At 40.0% G+C, this 20,890-nt stretch overlaps 3 protein-coding genes across 3 annotated transcripts; all 3 read left to right on the top strand.

Moving 5' to 3' along the window:
• The first annotated feature begins 5,962 nt into the window (after nt 1-5,962).
• On the top strand, nt 5,963-6,919 carry LOC121145435 (olfactory receptor 52H1-like). The gene has a single exon (XM_040964272.1). It carries the CDS (start codon nt 5,963-5,965, stop codon nt 6,917-6,919), a length of 957 nt encoding a protein of 318 aa, XP_040820206.1.
• An 8,327-nt stretch (nt 6,920-15,246) lies between these two features.
• On the top strand, nt 15,247-17,731 carry LOC121145449 (olfactory receptor 52D1-like). Its single transcript, XM_040964300.1, has 2 exons — nt 15,247-16,167; nt 17,708-17,731. The coding sequence occupies exons 1-2, from the start codon at nt 15,247-15,249 to the stop codon at nt 17,729-17,731; spliced, it is 945 nt and encodes a 314-aa protein (XP_040820234.1).
• A 1,650-nt stretch (nt 17,732-19,381) lies between these two features.
• LOC121145272 (olfactory receptor 52E4-like) lies at nt 19,382-20,405 on the top strand. Its single transcript, XM_040964001.1, is given in 2 exon segments — nt 19,382-19,426; nt 19,428-20,405. Coding segments are annotated over 2 exon segments (1,023 nt in total).
• The last annotated feature ends 485 nt before the right edge of the window (nt 20,406-20,890 follow it).

The following is a 20,890-nucleotide window of genomic DNA, read 5'->3' as shown; positions in this document are numbered from 1 at the left end:
AAAAGAAATGAAGGAAGGAGACAATACAGAGAGAGGGAGGATGGCTGGAGGGAGTATGTATAGTTAGCTTCTAACAATTTTATTTAGGCCTGGATTGGTAGCGTAGTGGCTAAAGTCTTCACCTTATATGCACCAGGATCACAAATTGGAGCTGGTTCATATCCCTGTTACTCCACTTCTCACCCAACTCTCTGCTTGTGGCCTGAGAAAGCAGTGGCGGATGGCCCAAAGCCTTGGGACCTTGTATCGGCATGGCAGACCTGGAGGAAGTTCTGGGGTTCTAGCTTTGGATGGCTCAGCTCTTTGGATGGCTCAGTTTTGGCCACTTGGGGAGTGAACCAGCAGGCAGATAATCTTTCTCTCTGTCCCTCCTTTTTTCTATGTAAATCTGACTTCCTGATAAAAATAAATCCTACAAGATTGTATCTATCAAATACATGAAAGCTGTTCCCTCTATATTACTGTTTTTTAAAAAATATTGCCATAACCTGCATCAAGTTATCTCTGTATGTTGCAAAGTTAAATAAAATGACCTTGCACACCACAGTAATTACACAGTTAATGCATCTTTACAGTACACTCATAATGCATATTAAATTCAGTTTCATAAACATGGAAGATGCCTCAGGGTCCCTTCTCTTGACAATTCCATTTAAACTCTTATTCTTAAACATATCTGTCTTCTCCATTAGTTCTTTGAGAGCTAGGTTAATGTCTGCCTTGTCTATGCTTGAATTCCCAATTGTCTGAAAATTATACATAGCACATATACTCAAAACATACTTGATGAGTAGATCAATGGAGGGAATTTCACTTTCATTTAGCACATTAATTCCTTGTGTTTCATGTGGGTCTCCATCTGGATTTATCACTCAACCTAAAGATACAGAAAATTTTTGAGAGAGTCATAGATAATAATTTTTTCACTAGTAAGAGATAATTTTTTGCCAAAGTCATTCTTTCCTTATTTTTATTATTTTACGGTTTTTAATTTTGTGATATCCCAGCTATCCTTTGAATTTTGAAAGAAGCATTTCAAAATAGGCACTTCCAAGGCATTTCCAAAATAGATATTATTAAAATAAGTATTTCTAATTTATTATCTTACCTTCCTTTCCGTTCTTTCCTTCCTTTCCCTCCCTTCCTTCCTTCCTTCCTTCTTCCTTCCTTCCTTCTTCCTTCCTTCCTTCCTTCTTCCTTCCTTCCTTCCTTCCCTCCCTCCCTTCCCCTCTCCTCTTCTTTTCCTTTCAGATTTATTTTTGATGATATCTACATAGTTGAAAAGGATGAATGCATGCCCATGTTAATCACTGTTTACCATGACAAGGGTTTAAGATTAGGGGAAAGTGGATGAGACTCTTGTTTCCATTTTTCTTTTTCCTTCCTGTATTGGGGTGTAGGGAGCAAAGGAAAAGCAGAGAAGCCCCACCACACATCCTAACAGCATCAGTACCCAGTGATGGAGATGTCCACCTGATATCATCCCAAGGTCCCCGATGTGGAGCATGCTCTGAAGATTCTGTTCAAGTGGTGTTGATAGCTCTGAAGTGCTATTGATTTTGTTGCTGCAAGGATGTGGAAATCCTTCCAAGGTCCATCTCAGAGTTTCCACTCATCCAGATATTTGCTGTCAGCACTGGGCTGGGAGAGTTGTCCAATTTGTTCTGTCCTCCATCCTCTATTGTGGTACCAGATGTCCTCTGCAGGCTCTGATTGACTGTCATTTCATTTCTGTGCATCCGGGCATGCCGTCTACTGCACCATCTTAGCAACTGACGAGGCTCAGTTCTGATACATGCACTTCATCTGTCTGACCACAGATGATGCGATTCTCCTTGTGGTTGGGGTTCTGAGTCCAATTGTTCAGTTGGGGAAGAACGGAGTCCCCAAAGAAACCTTGTCTGAAGTGACCAGACCTGAATTTTGTGTGTGCTAGCTGGTGTGGGGGTTCTGGCTCAGTCTAGTGCCCGTATCAGGCTAGCACACAATTGCTGACTGCAATTGCTGGGTCAATTCTGTCTCCAGCCCCATGTTTTAAACAAACTGATAGCTACTGCGGCTCAGCCCAACCCTGCCTACCACAAGCCATCATGTACATCAGTGGGAGATGCAGCCTGATTAGAGCAATCCAAAACAAGCCCACCCTCCCTGTACCAGCCCTAGTTCTTACACATTATGGTATGTGCAGCAGACTGGTCCAGCCTATCCCACATCTATCTCATTCAGCTTTGTACACAACAAAGGGTGCTGCAGCTTAGCTCAACCCAACTGACCCCACTATCCAACCAATACTTAACACTCTTGGGTGCTAACATCTATTTAGCCAGGTCCACTCCCAGCTCTGGTTCTCATGCTCACCAGTGGGAGCTGCAGCCCATCAGAGGTGCTAATATTTTCCCTAATAGACCCATTCCCATCCCTGGAGCTTGCACTTTCCATGTGGTTCTGCAGTCTAGCTTGGCTGGACTTGCCCCGTCTTGGCACTTCACAGCTGCACTTACTCGGGCTCATGCCAGTGGTTGCTCTGACCCAGTCTGGCATAATCCATACCCATTTTGACCTTTGCCATCAGGTGCTGCAGGCTGGCCTGTTACGGGTTGCCTCCAGTCCCAACCCTCGCTGGTGGGTACTGCAGCTTTGCCCTACTCAGACAGGGGTCTTGTCTCATATCTGAAGGAGTGGGAAAAAGGAGGCCTTGTAGACCAAAATCTGAACAAATGAGCACTAAATTTCCCTGTTCCTGACCACTAGATCCAACACTTTTTGTCTCATCACATTTCTTTATGGCTATTCATGCTTCATCCAATATATCCATGAAAATGGTTTTCCTCCAGTCTCTGCTCTTCATTTCTGAAGTTTCTACCTGTCTTGTAAAACATGGATCAAATAAATTTCTTATGCTTTTTTCTTGTTAAACTATCTTTTCTTATAAGATTCTGGTTAGGGTCTCTGGCATAAATGAGGGAAAACTTTTACATTTTTCACCTTTATACTAATTTTCTGGATTCTAAAATGTGCAAGTCATTACTATCAGCATAGAAATGCAGGATGGTAAAGTGTTAATTTGATTGAATCAATGTTCCTATTGCAGACTCATCTGGGGCCTTGGGACCTGAGGCTGCTAGGTCCCATCCGGCTCAGTGCATTCCATTTTAAGTTCCCTAAAGTCCCTGGAGAGGACAAGGGGCATATATTGGCAGCCCATGCACTCTGTCTTCTGGGTTTGTTTTTCCCTATTTCAAGCCTGGAGTAAGCTTGGTGCCTTTTGCACCCCTGTCTGTCCTTCCTGACCCTGGGACTGCTTCTTGTCCTCTTTCGTCTGTCTGTCCTGTCGTGTTTCTGTAATCTATTTATACCTCCGTGTTTGCCAAAATAATTTGAGGACTGGGACCATCAAGGTAAGACCTGGTAAGTTGAGAGAGTAAAGTTGATGGGGAGTAGAATTATAAGAAACAGAGCTCATAGACGGGCTCCAGTAAACAGGGAGTGCCAAGATTAGAACTTCGAAGAGAGTTCTGTGCTTGCACTCATATAAGAGCACGGCAACAAGAGAAGGGCCTCATAGGAACTTAATTCTTAGGTATTCTCATTATTCTTCCAAAAATGTTCGTAGATATTTCTTGAGGTAAAAAATTACAATCCTGATAATTGGAGAATAAGGAAAAAAATGAGATGAGATTATTGGCTGCTTGTGTTTATAGTCTATTAAATGTGAATTCAGAGTAAAATAAGTGGAAATATTTTAGTGAGTGCTCTGGTCAGATAATGCAAGGTCGTTCCTGAGTACCATATATGGGGATATTATCGAGTTTGGTTAGTGGTCAGGAAAGCCTGCTGGGGACAACACATGGGTGCATATTATCTGAAGGAAGAGAGAAAATGGGCTAGGCTGAAGAAATCACTGAGGCCAAACAGCAGTGGAGTAGAATTTTAGGCAGAGCTGGAAGTCAAGTTCGGGTGACATACTTGGTGAATAAAGAAACCTTACTTTTGACATGCAGAAGGGATAAATGTTGCAGGGGCTTTTCATTTTGATGTTTCTCTTGCAGTCTGATGTTATTTACCACAATCATGAAGACTGGGCAAGGAAAAGCATTGAATGTTTTGAAATATCGTCTAAGAACTCTGTGCCCACAGCGGTGTCACAACCCACAGGGTCTGTGAGTCAGGATGTGTATGCAGATGCTTCAGAAGGAAGCACGCACCACAGACAGGATGTCAGCAAGAGCCAGAGCCTGTGGGTGCTATTCACACACTCACTTAATGTGTCTACCTGTTCACGCTCCTGCACTTGTTTTAGCAGTTATAAGTAACTGGTCATATTTTGAATAATCGTTAAAATTATTTTCTGAAATCATCAGACCAAGTGGAAGTCACGAAAAAGGAAATGAGCAAGCACTTTTTGATATTTAACTTGTGTGTCCCTGGGGAGGAGAGTGACCAAAAAGAAATGGGGGGACAATGCTCTTTTGGGCTACTGAAAAAAGTTTATTTATAGAGTTTCAGTTCCTCTACAGTTGGTAAAATAGTAGTCCAAACACAACCAAGACTTAGCTCTTGTCTGTAAGCAGGGAGCTTAAGGAAAGTTAACAAGGTGCCTAGGTCAAAGTATTATTGACATGGGGAATAGATAAGAAGTACTATCTGCCCTTGGTTAGCTGATTAGGCAGAGCACAGATGTTTGCTTTTCATCAACAATAGCGGAAAACACCTTCAAGAACTCACTGGGGGCAGCAAGCATGCTAGGGGAGGAGTCCACAACCTCTTTTTCCTGGAGCTTCTTCTCAACAGGTTCACGGCCTTGCATCTGTCACCCTTAGCTTATCTTGTTGGATGTGTTCTGAAAACACACTTTATTCAAGGATCACAGAAACAGGCAAAATCCCTCTATCCACTGTCACATTACCCATTCTGCTTTGTAATGTCTTAGAAATCAATTTATCAACATTTTCTAATGCATTAGTACCAGCTGCCTCTATATACTTTGCTACAACAATTAATATACCTTGCTGAGTATTATAGAACAACTGTGAACATAGTGGTAGCAGTAAGTGTATGTAACACTGAAACGGGTTGTGGGCAGCTCAGGGAGACACTATTAAGGTAACCTGAAGACTCGATTAAGTTAATGATTGTGCCATGCTGCATTTTTCTGAGCAGCAAAATATTAAAATATTAATAAGCTTGAAGGAATGGAAAAAGTAAATGGGTACTTTGGAACATGCTGACTTTGGTTCACCTGCCGACTTTTTAAGTCATTCTGGCAAGGAGAGGATAATTAATTCAAACATGGAAGAGTGAGGCATATCTTAAAAATCATAAACTTCAAAATCTTCAAAATAAAACTTTTAGTTAAACCACGGATTTCCCATATTTCTGTCAAAAAATAAATTAAGAAAAGCAACTGGTATGGAGAGAAAATTCCAGAATCCAAGCATTCAAGGAACAAAAAGAAAAATTCTCTCCAACCCCACAAAAATCATGAAGACTGGAGCAAAAGATTTGTGTATTATTACAACAGAGAAAAGTTCAGTAATAAACACTGATTTTTCATTGAAAATTTGCAAGAATGTATTAGACAAAGGCACTGATTGCAGAGCCAGTATACAACAGATAGACATATTGTCCAGGGTTTGTTTTCACAGTGAATTTGACTCAAAATCCTGACTTAGTAATTATTTTATGGTAATGTTTTCTTACAAAACTCCTAATTTCTGATAGGTAGGCAGAATTGGTTTCAGTTGTACGACTGAAGTCTCTGGGAAAATATTGTTTTAGTAACACTCCACTTCCTTTATGACTTAAAATAGGGACTGAAAATTTGGTGGAGATTTATTGGCAAAACAAAGAGAGGAGAGATAGTTGACTATTTCCTGGAAAGGACAGAGAGGCAGATGTCTGTAGAGCAGTGTAACCATAGCTGTGACATTTTCATTTCCAGGTTGTGAGCCACAAGCAATCCATGTCCGTCATGGCCACATTCAATCTGAGCCATCTGGATCCAGGCCCATTCATCCTCCTTGGGATCCCAGGGTTGGAGAAGTTCCATGTGTGGATCGGGATTCCCTTCTTTGTCATCTATCTAATGGGCATTATGGGCAACAGTGTCCTTCTCTACCTTATTTCCACAGAGCACAGCCTCCATGAGCCCATGTTCTTCTTCCTTTCCATGCTGGCTGCTACAGATCTCATCCTGCCAAGCTCCTGTGTACCCAAAACACTTAGCATCTTCTGGCTGGGCCCCCAGGAAATCAGCTTTGCTGGCTGTCTTACTCAGATGTTTTTTCACCACTGTAGTTTTGCCATGGATTCTGCCATCTTGCTGGCCATGGCCTTTGATCGCTATGTTGCCATTTGCTTCCCTCTTCGGTACAATACAATTCTCACCCGTCAGTTTATTGGTAAGATTACAGTGGGCATTATCAGTAGGAGCTTTTGTATCATCCTCCCTTGTGTGTTCCTGTTAAAGCGCTTGCCTTTCTGCCGAACCTTTGTTGTCCCACACACATACTGTGAGCACATAGGCATCGCTCGGCTTGCCTGTGCAGACATCTCCATCAATATCTGGTACGGCTTTGCTGTGCCTATAATGACCGTCATGTCAGACCTCATCTTCATTGGTGTCTCCTACAGTCTAATCCTCCGTGCAGTCTTCAATCTTCCATCCCAGGATGCTCGCCAGAAGGCTCTCAGCACGTGTGGTTCTCACATTTGTGTCATTCTTATGTTCTTCACACCTGCCATATTCTCTGTCCTTGCCCACCGTTTTGGTAACAATATTCCTCGCTCCTTCCATATATTGTTTGCAAACCTCTATGTAACCATCCCTTCTGCACTCAATCCAATTATCTATGGGGTAAAGACCAAAAAGATTCAGGACAAAGTCATTCTCCTCTTCTCCCGCAAAGGAAAGCAGTGACATGAGATTAAAAACTTGGGAATGAAAACAGGTAATTATACTTGATTTGAGAATGCGTCTCACTTTTAAAGTCCCTATAGTGTAGACTCAAATTTATATGCAATGGAGAAATCTGCTATACGTTGCAGCAAGTGGTGAGCCAAGATTACCAACTAGATTTCAAAAGATACAATTAGAGTTGAAGAACATACATTTTCCTGAAAAAGATGGGAGATTTGTATCTATTTTGGGAATAGAAGAGCATGTTAATCATATATAATGTAGACATATTTTCTATGAAAATGTCTGTATATTTCAGTGTTTAAAATTATATAGAGCAACATATTAATTATAAATAATATAGGCATATTTTTACGAATATATTTAAAAGGTTAAGTTAAGCTCTCCCAATTATGGAACCTTTTTAGGGAACTTTCCCAGTAAAAAAACAATGATAACAGCAAAGATTACTGTTCCTAAAAGAATCTTCCAAGAAAATCAAGCATTTAAGACAGTAGTCCTCCTCAGACTTTAGTGAATGTAAGAATCACCTGGGGAACTTGATAAAAGTGCAAAGTTACAGACTGTGTGATCTGGCTAAAGGGGATCTCTTCATTGTTGAATAATTATGTAGGTGATATTGATATCTTGGAGTCTTGCTTTCATCTCATCCTGACAGTTGAGGAGGCTCCTCAACAAATCCACAGACTTAGTTAACAAATGATTTTTTTGGTATTTTTGAAAATAAAATAACTTTCCTTTATTTTCTGAACAGTTGCTTCTGGATCAGTATATGCACCTGTTATAAATGTCCCAAAGTTCAGTGTCCTATCAATTAAAAGGCATGATCATTTGTCTCCTTTTTATAATTATCTTCTCAGCCCAGTTTTCTCTATTTTCTGCATAATCTTTTGGTTTCTGACACAATGCAATTTTGTGAAAAAACAAAAGTCTATCATATCTTTGATTTTAGTAACTATATAGATTAACCTTTTAATAACTTGATGTAGCAGACTTTTTATTTTACAAACATGGCCAAAACAATATCTTGTATTTTTCCTGACTTTCTGTAGATTGAACTGTTTGTCATTACTACAATAGTTTAAATATAAATTTCCCCATTCTTGAGTAGTAAGTTGGCCTAGGGAATAGATTTCCTGACCACTGCTATTAGGCCATGAAAAATCTTTGGGATTTTCACTTGAGGCCTTTAAAGTACTTGAACTTGGAACCCAGCTGCCATGCTTTGAACTTCCAAGATAAAATGGAGAATGTGTACCTAACTATTCTGGAGAATAGGACCAACTGAAATCCCAGCCAACAGCCCATGAAAAATGCCAAACTACCAGACATGTCAATAAGCCGTCTTGGACACTCATTCCCGCGAAACAGAACTGGGTGCTGATTAAGAAACTGGTGATGGGGGCTGCTTTGCTGTGGTGCCTGTATCCCACTTGGGCCCCAACTTGAGTTCCTATGCTCCACTTCTGACCTAGATCCCTTCTTATGGCCTGGGAAAGAAGAAGAGGATAGACCAAGACCTTCGACCCCTGCATATATGTGGGACACCTGGAAGAGGCTCCAGGTTCCTGGCTTCAGAATGGCTCAGTTTGGGCTATTGCGAACATTTGCCAAGTGAACCATCAGATTGAGGATCTCACTCTCAATTCCTCCTCCTAACACTGTAAATATACTTTTCAAATAATTAAACCAATCTTAAAAATGAAAATGTTGACATACTTTTAAATGTGGCTGGTCTAGAACTATAACAAAAAAAAATGACTGTTAAATGTGACTCACTATTTCACACATGAGCCTCAACTGCAATTATCCTATCTCTGCATTATCATCTTATATCCTTCATATTAACATAAATAACTCCTTTATTTACTTCACAGATCTTCATGCTGCAAGGTCCTATGTACAAGGGATTGAACTAAAGAGATTTATATTTATTTACCAGTTGGGTTTAGAGGCTCAGAGCATGGATTTTGAATTCATCCCATAATGGAAAGAAGATTCATGGATCTTAGAGAGGCAATGTATTTTTGCTGCAGGGAATGATACACATTGTTACACTTTTCGAGAGGACCGGGCAGGTTTTCTTTTCTAGAGATGTCTGAAATGGTATCTTGCATCCCATGTAGTTTGTCGCCATGTGACCTTGCGTCTCTTCAAAAAGGTGCAGTCTAATTATTCTACATTTCTTTGTAGAATGACTTCAGTGACTTCCCTGCAAAATTGATGTGAAATTTCAAGAGATTTGGGGCAAATTTTAACAAACAGTATACTAAGCAGCTCTGTGGTGCAACAGATTAAGCCTCCACTGACTATCCTGGAAACCCACATAGTGGTTTAAATCCAAGTCTGTGCTACTCTATTTATGATTGCAAAAGCAAGAACATGGCACAAGTATTGGGTCCCCGGGAGACCCAGTTGAAGTTCCGCATTTCTGGGCTCATGGCTTCTGCCTTGAACACCCGGAGTTGTGGCCATTTACAGAGTGAAAAATCTTACTCATAACTTACTCATTTGTGTCATTGAACAATTATTTTCTGGACACTAGTACACAGCTCTTCCCTTTTCTTTCGTTTTCTTCCCTTTCCTCTTTCCCTACCCTTTCCCTTCCCTTCCCCTCCCTTTCCTTCCCTTCCCTTCCCTTCCCTTCCCTTCCCTTCCCTTCCCTTCCCTTCCCTTCCCTTCCCTTCCCTTTTCTTTTTAGCTTTATTTACTTATTTACTTAATTGTCAGAATTGTGGCAAGAAGGATCTTCCATCTTCTACTTCACTTTCTATATGGCTGCAATGGCTGGAGCACAATAATCCAAAGTCACGAGCCAGGAGCTTCTTCCTGATCTCCCACATGGGTGCAGGGACGCAAGGATTTGGACCATCTTCTGCTGCTTTCCCAGGGTACATTAATAGGTAGCCAGATCAGAAACAGAGCAGCTAAAACTCAAAGTGGCTCCCATATTGGATGCCTGGACCACATGTGGTGGCTTTGCTCACTATGCCACAGCACTGATATCTGCTGGGCAGCCTTGACTGAGCTGTTACTAAACAGCTAATATCCGCTACACCAATTCCAGTGAAGATGGGAAATGACCACCACTGCAATGAAAACATTATCACTGTGTGAGAAAGATACTGTTAGTGAGAAATGTCCAACAGACTCCAGTAAATCTAGAGAGTCATAAGAGACAATAATCAATTGTTTTAAAGCCGCTTTCCTTCCAGTTAGTTTGCTTTGCAGAAATGAGAGTGGGACAATTTGATCCAAAGGCCTTGACATTTTTACCTCATTCACTTAAATTCTTGAAGATAGTTTAGAATTTATATTTGCACATCCAATTATTAATAATTCACATTTCAGACATTTCATGTAAAATTCAAACATTATTCAATGTTTTATTCATGTTTGCATTGATTTGTTTTTATTTGAAAAGTGAAGAGGCAGGGATTACTTTTCCTTGAATTCTTCAAGGAATTGATAATAAACTGATAAATCTTGCCTGTCTTGTTTCTCTCTATTTCTTGATTCTACTCCGTATAAATTGTTTGGTTCATACATAAAAGTGTTTTTTCATATAATCTATCTGTGTATGTGTTTCTTTCTCCCTCCCAAACATAACTCAACACACACTTTATTGTCCATTACAATAACACAGCAACCCTATCTAATTCTCACTCTCAATATATTTTGCTCCTGAAGCCATAGACCCAACAATTTTCTCTTCATTCTTTGAACTGTCAGTTTTTACTCTCTATTGAACCTTTCTCCCTGAACATAAACACTTGATAACATTTCTCCTACTGTTATTTCTTGATTCTAGTTTCCACCCAACATTATACCCAATTCTCTTGGGTTGTTTTGTAATATAGCTTCTTGGAAGAGTTATTTATACTTTTTGTTTCTTATTCTCTTCACCAATTTCTCCTTAATTTCTACCAAATCCCATGTTACTACTGCATAACTCCATTCTTTTCAAGGTTAATTATGACTGTAATTGCTGTAGCAGTGATGTCAGTCCTTTTACTACTTGACCTATCAACAGTATTTTAAATACTTAAACATACTATTTTAGTATACATTTTTCTTTTTTCACTTGACTGCAGCATTTTTCTCCTAACAGCTATTTCTTTTTCCTCATGTAATCTTTAAATATTAGGGTCCAATCTTTATATAAATTCCCTTTCTTTGTATCTATTTTATGATGATCTCATTAAACACACAGCTTTAAATATTACCATTATTATGATGGAGCAATTGTTAGTCTCAGTGAATAAAATGCCACATGAATCCTTGTATCTCATATTGCAGTGATCTCAATTTTCTGCTAATGTGTATCCCAGAAAGCCACAGGTGATAACTCAAATGGTCAGGTTCCTGCCGCCCTCATAGCAGACAAATTCAATTACTGGGTCCTGAGCATTTGGGCATGAACTAGAGAATGTAAGTTAGTTTTTCTATCTTTACCTTCCCCCTTCTTTCTGAATTAGTGGTTCCAAAAGCCTGGTACAACCTGACCACACTTTTTGCCTAAGGGTGGGACAGCCATTGACCTCTTGGTACAAGATGATGGTGACTCCTTCTCCTGATTTAAAAATGTTCAGCCTTTGGGAGAAGACCTTGACATGACTGGTACATTTCTCCAGAGATCTTATTTGTAAATTCAGCACTGGTGCTTCGAGTCCCAACAAAGCCTCCTTGGACTAAAAACACCTTCACAGGGCGGAGATAAATGAAACTAGAGCTCAGATCCAACAACTATGCTACTTGGACTGGTTCAGAACTTCTCTGCAGCTGCAGATTACCGAGGAAGCTGGGTGAGTCTTATACGTGATTGAAATGGACAGAAAGCAAAGCTGAAGACAGTTCTGCAAAGCCAAAGGCAGTGGTATGGGATGAAAGAAAGATGTTACCTCATGCACAACAGTGATGTCCTTGGCTACTCCAGATGTCTGAGACAGCCTTCTGATTTTATTACACAAACTGCAATTCCAGAAATATAGCTTGTCTCTGAGTAACCTTAATATATGCCCAAAGTTATGATCAGCAAGTGCTTCTTTGCTTGGCACTTGAATGATTTGTGTTGTACAAGTTTTAGTCTCCTACTATTTTCCTATCTGCCTAAGGTAGCATAGTCAGGTGGATCTACAGGTTCTGACTTCCAGGAAACAATGACAAGAGTTTTGTTGTTTTTTCTTAAAGTAATTTTTATGCACATATTAAAGGCGTGAAGTTCAATGTTGAAACAAAGCCAGTGCAATGGTCAGTATAGACAAGTAAAATAGTTATTTTTTGCTCTCACATCAGACCAGTGACGCTGGAATGAAGCCATATTTATTTGGCAATGTGTAATTTTATTCCTGAGTGTCTAGGACCTTCACAGTATTTCCAGAGAACCTAGAGAATCAGCGCCTCATTTGACACTCTGTCTTTGATGTCTGAATACAGCTAGAAATCACCTGCTCCCCCTGCACCCCCCAAAAAATCCACAAAACACCCTTTTTTTTTCCAATACAGGCAGTATCAGAATTTCACGTACGTAAAGCTAGAAATCCTTGCTACGTTATCCCAAAGTTTTATTTTATTCTTGGCAAAACCAGGTGAACTGTGTCAATTAATGTCTGAATTGAAGCCATTCCTCTAATAGAAGTGAGAAAAGCATTCTCTCACTCGTATCTTGGTGGCAATGTAGAAAAAACTTGCCCCCTTTGTTCTGATGATTCACAAGTTCGTGCTGGTTCCTTGAACCAGGAGAATCAGCGAGAGGACCTTAGTGACCCTGTGACTGCTGGAGCGCCATCCTGTTTTCTATTTGGTGATAAATCCACCCGACAACAAATTGTGAATGAATCTTGGATATCTGAGAAAAGTCTTTGATATGAAGAGAGGAAGCACATGCCTTCACCCTTGGATTATGGACTGAAGGAAGGCCAAGACAGCTTTCTGCCTGAGGAACTGAACGAGGTATCCTCCTTTCACTGAGTACATAGTTAGAAAAACGGAATCTGAGATTTCAAACTCACGTGAGAAATGAATCCTTACAACTAATATGTATTCTGTGACAGAGATTTGATTATATGTATTGGACAGTTTTTTTTCTTGGTGTATCCTTAAGAACTCCAGTGAAATATTGTAATTTGATGTTATTTTATGTAACTGAGGATTAAGGGATATGAGAAAATTAGTCCAGGAAAATTAGTGTTTAACTGGAGAAAAGCTGTCTTTTTAACCCAGGTGGTCTAAATCCAGATTCTCATCTGTTCTTCTTCAGACTGGCCCACAGAGAGCTTCAGCAGAATGACAATACTGGGAGCCAAGTCACACAGACATGTTCATCGTTTAGATTTGGAGATTCAATCTTATTTCCTCAAGGAAGCTTTCCCTGAGCAGGAACTGGCTCAAGTAACTTTTCTTTGTAACATAACTCATTGTAGCACTTTATGCATTCCATCTGATTAATTCTGTGTTCATATTTATATTTTAAGTTTAATATGTCATTAAGCATCTTTTTTTATACTTTAGTGTATGTGAAATGCCTCAACTGATACATTGTAAACCCTCAAAACTTTTTTATAAAGGAACAAAATCAAAGACTAACCACAGAATACAAGTGCTCAAAAAAACCTACGAGATAGGAAAGAAGCACTCAGGTTTAATATGGGTTTTGATCATCAACACTGGCTTGTTGAAAACAAAAAGGTTCTCAGACTCTAAGTGGGTGTGAAGTTGAGACTGATTGCTTCAATCATATATTCCCTGTCACTAGAAATGGATAAGTAAATGCCATGTGTCCTTTTCAGAGCCTCACATGTGGAAGACAGGCATCATAGAATTACTGATGTACAAATGCTTCATAGCTTATTTCCTCACCAGATGGCAAGATTCCATTGCATTGGCTTAAACATCTCAGATATGATTGAGACAGCTACTAAAAATATTTACTTTTCCAAAATGGTTACAATGTGATTTTTTTAAGTTGCTTACTTTAGAAATCATAAATGAATTTTAAATGTGCAAGGAGTTATGCAATATTACTGAAACTGTCAGGAAACACCACTGTTACGAACTTAAAATAAAGATATTAAAATTGAAACTCATAGTGTTAGTATTATCTGTCCAATTTTCAGTGTTAGAGTAAACTTGCAGTATGTGAGAAATGCATATTCTAGTTACTAACTGGATAAAAGTCATGATAGATTACTAGTTGGTCTTTTATTCATGCAGTTTCAGATGAGCAGGGAATTGAAGGAAGAATATTATTTGTAATTATTACACAATTCTTTAATCCTATTGTAGGTTTTACCACATTTTAAAATTCTTTTTAGGAGAGAATGACTGGATGAAGTTCATGTTAATACTTTTTCCAAAGCCAAAAATATTCGAGTCCCAAAGACTGGACTTCAGCAAGGTAAGAGCAATGAAACTGACTTCACCTTCAGGGTCATCCAAGGCAGGGGTGCCTCAGGAGTTTTCTCTTTCTTTTCTCTCTTCTAGCTTCCTGTTCTCAAGTCATGACTTGGGCACTCTGTAATGTCTTCTGACTTAACTCATTGATAAGCTCCAGCCTCTGGCATGGATTTTCTATTTCTTTGGCAATCCTCATCTTCTTGGAGATTTCATGAGCATACATCCATGAGATTTCTGGACTGAATGGCCTAAAATATCATGGTGCTAGAGTGGTCATACTCTAAAGCTGTTGAAGAAGACCAGGGGAGATACATTTTAAAGTTTGCTTACTCATTTGCCTATGTTACTTGAAAGACTGAGTGTGTGTTTGTGTGTGTGTGTGTGTGTGTGTGTGTGTGTGTGTGTGTGTGTGTGTGTGTGTGAAAGAGAAACAGAATTCCCATCTGATAATTAAATTCTTCAAATGCCCACTACAGGGGCTGGGCAAGACCAAGCCAGAAAACAGGAAATCTGTTTTGCCTCCTGGGGGTTTAGGGATCCAAGCACTTGGTCCATCACCTGCTACTTACTGGGGTGTGAGTTAGTAAGAGACTGGATCAGAAACAGGCAGGATTTGGTCTTAAATACTCAGCTATGATCACATGCCAAGTGGTGACTTAACCTGCTGTGCCACATGAACACTCCTAGATATGTTTTTTTAATCAAACTGATTTTTGAAATATTTAGACAATAATATAAAAGCTTTATGGAAGATGGAAGTGATACAAATGGACACTGTAGACACAAAGTTACTTTATTAATCTAAGAGGTGAGAAAATTGGTGGGAAAGGAAGAAATTGAATGGCTATCGAACACAGACATACATATGAGATGACATTGTTTCATTTTCTCACCACTTTTAGGAAGATTAAGCTTCTGTGTTCTGCATCATTATGCACTTGGCGTCTGTTGTCAATGGCACAGCCTTTCACCCTTCCACGTTTATTTTACTTGGAATCCCTGGGATGCAAGACAAGCATGTTTGGATTGCCATCCCCTTCTGTTCCTTGTATATCCTTGCTCTGCTGGGTAATGGCACCATCCTCTACCTCATCATGATGGACAGAGCTTTGCATGAGCCAATGTATCTCTTCCTGTGCTTACTCTCCATCACCGATCTGATACTCTGTTCGACCACATTGCCCAAAATGCTAACCATCTTCTGGCTCAGATCCCACAAAATTTCCTTCCATGGCTGCCTCACTCAAATGTTTTTTGTGCATGCAGTCTTCGCGACAGAATCAGCCATTTTACTGGCCATGGCTTTTGATCGCTATGTAGCTATCTGCCGCCCACTGCATTATACATCCATCCTCAACGCCACCGTCATTGGCAAGATTGGTCTGGCATGTGTGATTCGTGGCCTTCTCTTTGTTTTCCCCTTCGTCATCCTCATTGAACGCTTACCCTTCTGTGGACATCACGTCATCCCGCACACTTACTGTGAGCACATGGGTATAGCCAAGCTGGCCTGTGCCAGCATCAAGCCCAACACCATCTATGGTCTCACTGTGGCACTTTCAGTCACTGGAATGGACGTGGTTCTCATCGCCTCTTCCTATGTCCTGATCCTGCAGGCTGTGCTGCGGCTGCCCTCCAAGGACGCACAATTCCGAGCGTTTAGCACTTGTGGAGCCCATATTTGTGTAATCCTTGTCTTCTATATTCCCGCCTTTTTTTCCTTTTTCACCCACCGTTTTGGTCACAGAGTACCTCCGCAGGTCCACATTGTGCTTGCAAATCTTTATCTCCTGGTGCCTCCTGTTCTCAACCCCCTGGTCTATGGCATTAATACCAAACAGATTCGCCTGAAAATATTTAACATTTTTACAGGGAGGGGATAACAATAGTCTCTACATACTACATGAACCACTGGCAAAGTTTACAGTGAAGTTTTTACCTACTTCAATGCCGCTTATCCATGAACTAGAGGTTGCTGATTCTGCTAACTCTTGCAAAACACTGTTATGTATTACCTGGGAGTTTTTTTAAAAAAGTATTTACAACTCATCTATACAAGTGAAACATTCAAAATACCATTTCTGGTGAAATTATTATTGATTGCTTAATAGGCCTGTAAGTTCTGAATCATCCTAGACAAAAAAGCAGGAGGTTAAATGCACATTTGAAAGTAAGAGTTGGGGAGGACTATTCCCTATGTGTGTAGAAATCCCATGTGCCAGAGGTAGGACAAACCCAGGCTCCCTTTCATTCTGCTTTTCAACTTTAGTATTCATCTTTATTTTTCTGAGGTCTGAGATTCACTCCATCCTCAGCTCACTTAGTAATGACATGTTTGATGAGTTAGGGCCATACACAAGCCCATATTTTTATTGCAAAATAGATAAAGTTTGTTATGCATTTTGAGTATGAATTTAAGTTATAATAGTTAGATTCTCAATATTGTATAAATATCATCACAATCTATTTCCAACATTTCTTATTCCCTCCAGTAGAAATCCTGCTGTTATTAATAGCTTCTTATTTCTCCTTTCCTGAGACAGCAAACGTTTTGAAATAACTTCTAAGAAACTATTACTTTTTTTGTATTTGAGCATCTACTTGAGAATATCTCTAAGGATCAACCATCTATGAAGAACAACGTAGCTTCACAGGTGAATAAAGCACAGTGGCATTTAATAGCTGAGTAGTTTTTTTTATCCAGTGCTCTGTTAACATTTAAGTTGTTTCCATTTTCTTGCGATTATTGATTGTGCCACAACGAACATTGGAGTGAGTACATGTTGCTTTCTCATGTAACAAGTCTTTTGAGAATATTGCTGGATGATATGGTAGGTGGATTTGTGTCCTGCCTGCTCCACTTCCCATCCAGCTCCCTGTTTGTGGCCTGGGAAAAGCAGTAGAGGACAACCAAAGCCTTGGGACCCTACACCTACGTGGGTGACCTGAAAGAAGTTCAGCTCTGGCCGTTCCGACTACTTGGGGAGTGAACCAGCAGATGAGAGATCTTTCTTTCTGTCTCTCCTTCTCTCTGTGTATATCTCCCTTTCCAATAAAAATAAACCTTAAAAGAAAAATAAAAAGCAAAAATGGTACACACAGAGGTTGCCATGTGCATTACAGAAAGATTCAGTTATGAGCCTGGGGTATGTACCAGTGCGTTCGTGTCTGTCTAGTTACACGTCTTTGCATTGAAGTATTGATTATCCCAAGCTATTTAATTTGACATTCACTTGTCTCTGACCTTATTGTTCTCTTATTGACAACTGATTCCCTACAAAGTCCTTTTAGAGAATTGGTTCTGTAGGAAGGAACTGTAATAATCAAGATCCAAAACCCAGTTTGAAAACAACATCACCTAGAGTTGTATTGATGAAATACATGAAGTTTGTCCTCTTTAAATTAATAAACCTTTAAAAAACTAAAATCTGACTCAAGTCCCACATTTATTCGTTTGCACAATTTTGTGATGTATGTTTTGCTTCTGCATTTTGCAGTGGTGTTGGCAAGGTAATTTTTGACAATACTATATTTATCTGAACTATTGATAAAAAAAAATGTGGCTATCTCTGATACCAAAAACCAGGGGGATATTGGAACCGAAGAGGGTCTGACAATGGTTGTCAATGGATAATAGAAAATGCCCTGGGAAACGTCCAGACCAAAGCTATCGACCTCAGACAAAGGTGTAAAACTGGAAATCAGAAAGACTCTAGGGACAGAAAGATTTTGAGGCTAACATTATTTTAACTGAGACACCCTCAGTAAGGATTGTGCCTCGGTTAACCATGTTGACTGATGACTCCTGAAGTGGAGTAGTCCTTCTCTAGTTCTTAAACCTACAGCTGCTTTGGGAGAGGGTCTTTTGCAATGATACACTTTCTGGCCTTCCACTCTATGTCAGATTCAGCATTATCTTCCCCCATTCTTTCCTCAAGCTCCTCTAGGACTGGCAACATCCTGGAACAACCCCAGAATCCCTGTCTCCTGGGAGCTCAGGGCAACTGCTAGAGACAATTATGCAGAGAACCGTAGTGCTAAGCCGTGTGTCAACAGGAGGGAGAGAACACAGCTCCCTCTAGGCACCCTAGAGACTTTTACTCATGTTACTTAAAACCCTCACCCCACCATGGATTTGGAGTGCCTGAGCATAGGGAGTGGGGAGATGCAGAGCTGTGAGTGTGCTTTCCAAGAGTCCAAGAGTCTCCTAAGAGACACGTATGTGCATGTACATGCACTCACACACATATCTGCAGAAGTTGTGGATTAGATGCCCACGTTCTCACTTTCAGGTGAGTGATTTAAAGGGAAGCTGCAGCCAGGTCTCAAGACCCCATTACCTGCTTAATCATTTGTCATGAAGATTCTCATTCTCTCAGATCCCACGTCTGCTGAAAACGTATGTTCTTTAAATTACATGCAGATTTCTGTTACAAGCCTTTAAGCAACCTTACTTTAAATGAGCTATTTTGCTGATATGCTTCATCTTTTGGTTTATGAAGGAATATGCAAGGGTACTTCAAAACATTCATGGAAAAAGATGCATTTATATTGGTACACAGTTTTTCTTAAATCCATGCGTAGTTTTTTTCATAATATGCATTTCCATAAACTTTGAAAGCCCTTTTTACTATATTTGGTTGAGTTTCTTGAATTTATGCCCATTTTTCTTTCACATCCTTCAAGTTATGGTCTTGATATGCTGTTACAAATACAATTATTATTACTAATATTATTAAAATACATTATGAATATTGCAGTGTAATACTATGATACTTATATTACTATTTAATGTAGAATGTAGTTTATAAAATTTATTATTGAGATTCAGAATTATTTTTACATATGTTATATTCTAATCTTTTTACTACTATGAAAAGAACAGGTTTCATGTAATTCAAATAGCATAAGGAAACTTCTCTCCTTCCCTCCTCTCTCCCTCACTTTCTTATCCCTTTCTTTTCCTTTGGAGATAACATAATTCCAACTTACTTGTAATAACAGGGTTAATATTCCACTAAATATAGCATTCAACAAGCAAAAAGTAGAATCTCCATTTTTATTTTAATGATCATTCATGTTGTCTCCTTGTTGCTTTCCTCAGGTACATTATCCGGGCACTTCCATGAATTCTTGTAATGCCACACAGGGCCACCCATCTTTCTTCATTCTCCAAGGCATTCCTGGGATGGAGGACAAACACAGGTGGATATCTATCCCCTTCTCCTCCATGTACTTCATCACGGTGCTTGGGAACTGCACCATCCTCTTCACCATATCTACAGAGCGCTCGCTGCACAAGCCCATGTTCCTACTCCTCTACCTGCTGGCCCTCACGGATCTGGGCATGTCCACCACCACCATCCCCAAGGTGCTGTGCATCTTCTGGTTTGGACAGAGTAAGATCAGCTATGAAGGCTGCCTGACCCAGCTTTTCTTCATCCACTCCATCTCTGCCATGCAGTCATCTATTCTGATGACCATGGCCTTGGATCGCTATGTGGCCATCTGTGAGCCCCTCCGTTATGCCACTATCCTCTCCAATAGTCGTATCGGCCTCATCGGCCTAGTGAGTTTGCTGAGAGCCATCCTCTTTATTCTCCCCATGCCCATTCTCCTCCAGAAGATGCCCTTTCGTGCCAATCATGTCATTCCTACCACCTACTGTGAGCACATGGCTGTGGTGAAGATGGTGTGTGTAGACACCACTATCAACCGGATATATGGTTTGGTGGTGGCTTTGGTGGTGGTTGGGCTAGACATCTCAGCTATTGCCTCATCTTATGTACTAATCATCCGGGCTATACTACATCTGTCTTCTAAGGAAGCCCACCTCAAAGCAGTCAACACCTGCACCACACACATCTGTGTCATGCTTGTGTCTTACACTCCCTCACTTTTCTCTTTTCTCACTCATCGTTTTGGTCGAGGCATCCCACCCCATGTCCACACCATTCTAGGTAACCTTTACTTCCTTGTACCTCCAATGCTCAATCCTATTATTTATGGAGTGAAAACCAAGGAGTTTCGGGACAAAGTGATCAAATATGGTTGCTGGAAGAAAGAGCCTGTCACCATTGCCCATGGTTAGAAATGTGTTAGATACTTCAGCAGTTTCGAGTATGAGAAAGAGATATTAAGTGGATATAGTTGCTGAAAAAAATTGGGGTAGTATTAGAAATATGTCATTATGGACAGATAAGGTATCAGAATGTTTGTCTATGGACCTTACAATGGAGACAAAGGGCAATGTTTTGTTCTCAGTAATTCCAAAGAACGGCAGTACTTCCCGTGAAAGGAAAATAATGAAACTCGTTATCTAAACCTGACAGAGTGGTTGGACAAATTATATAAGACAGTTTGAACAACCTCACACTGTAACTTTGTAAACTGAATTGGAATGGTTCAGGTGGGAGCAAGCAAACAGCTTGCCCACCATCAATGAATGTTAGATTCTCTCCCAAGGAGAAGCCAATGTGTGTGGTTGTGTAAGCTTCAAAAGAAAAGGGAAAAATGAGACACTCCAAGGATAAACTGAGTTCATGCTTGGAAAATCTCTTAGAATGAACTCCTGTG

Source organism: Ochotona curzoniae, unplaced genomic scaffold, assembly GCF_017591425.1.
Source record: "Ochotona curzoniae isolate NIBS_2020 unplaced genomic scaffold, NIBS_Ocur_1.0 scaffold_3223, whole genome shotgun sequence".
NCBI classification, from domain to species: Eukaryota; Metazoa; Chordata; class Mammalia; order Lagomorpha; family Ochotonidae; genus Ochotona; species Ochotona curzoniae.
The sequence above is the reverse complement of the archived record's forward strand: the minus strand, read 5'-3'. Positions and strand labels throughout refer to the sequence as shown.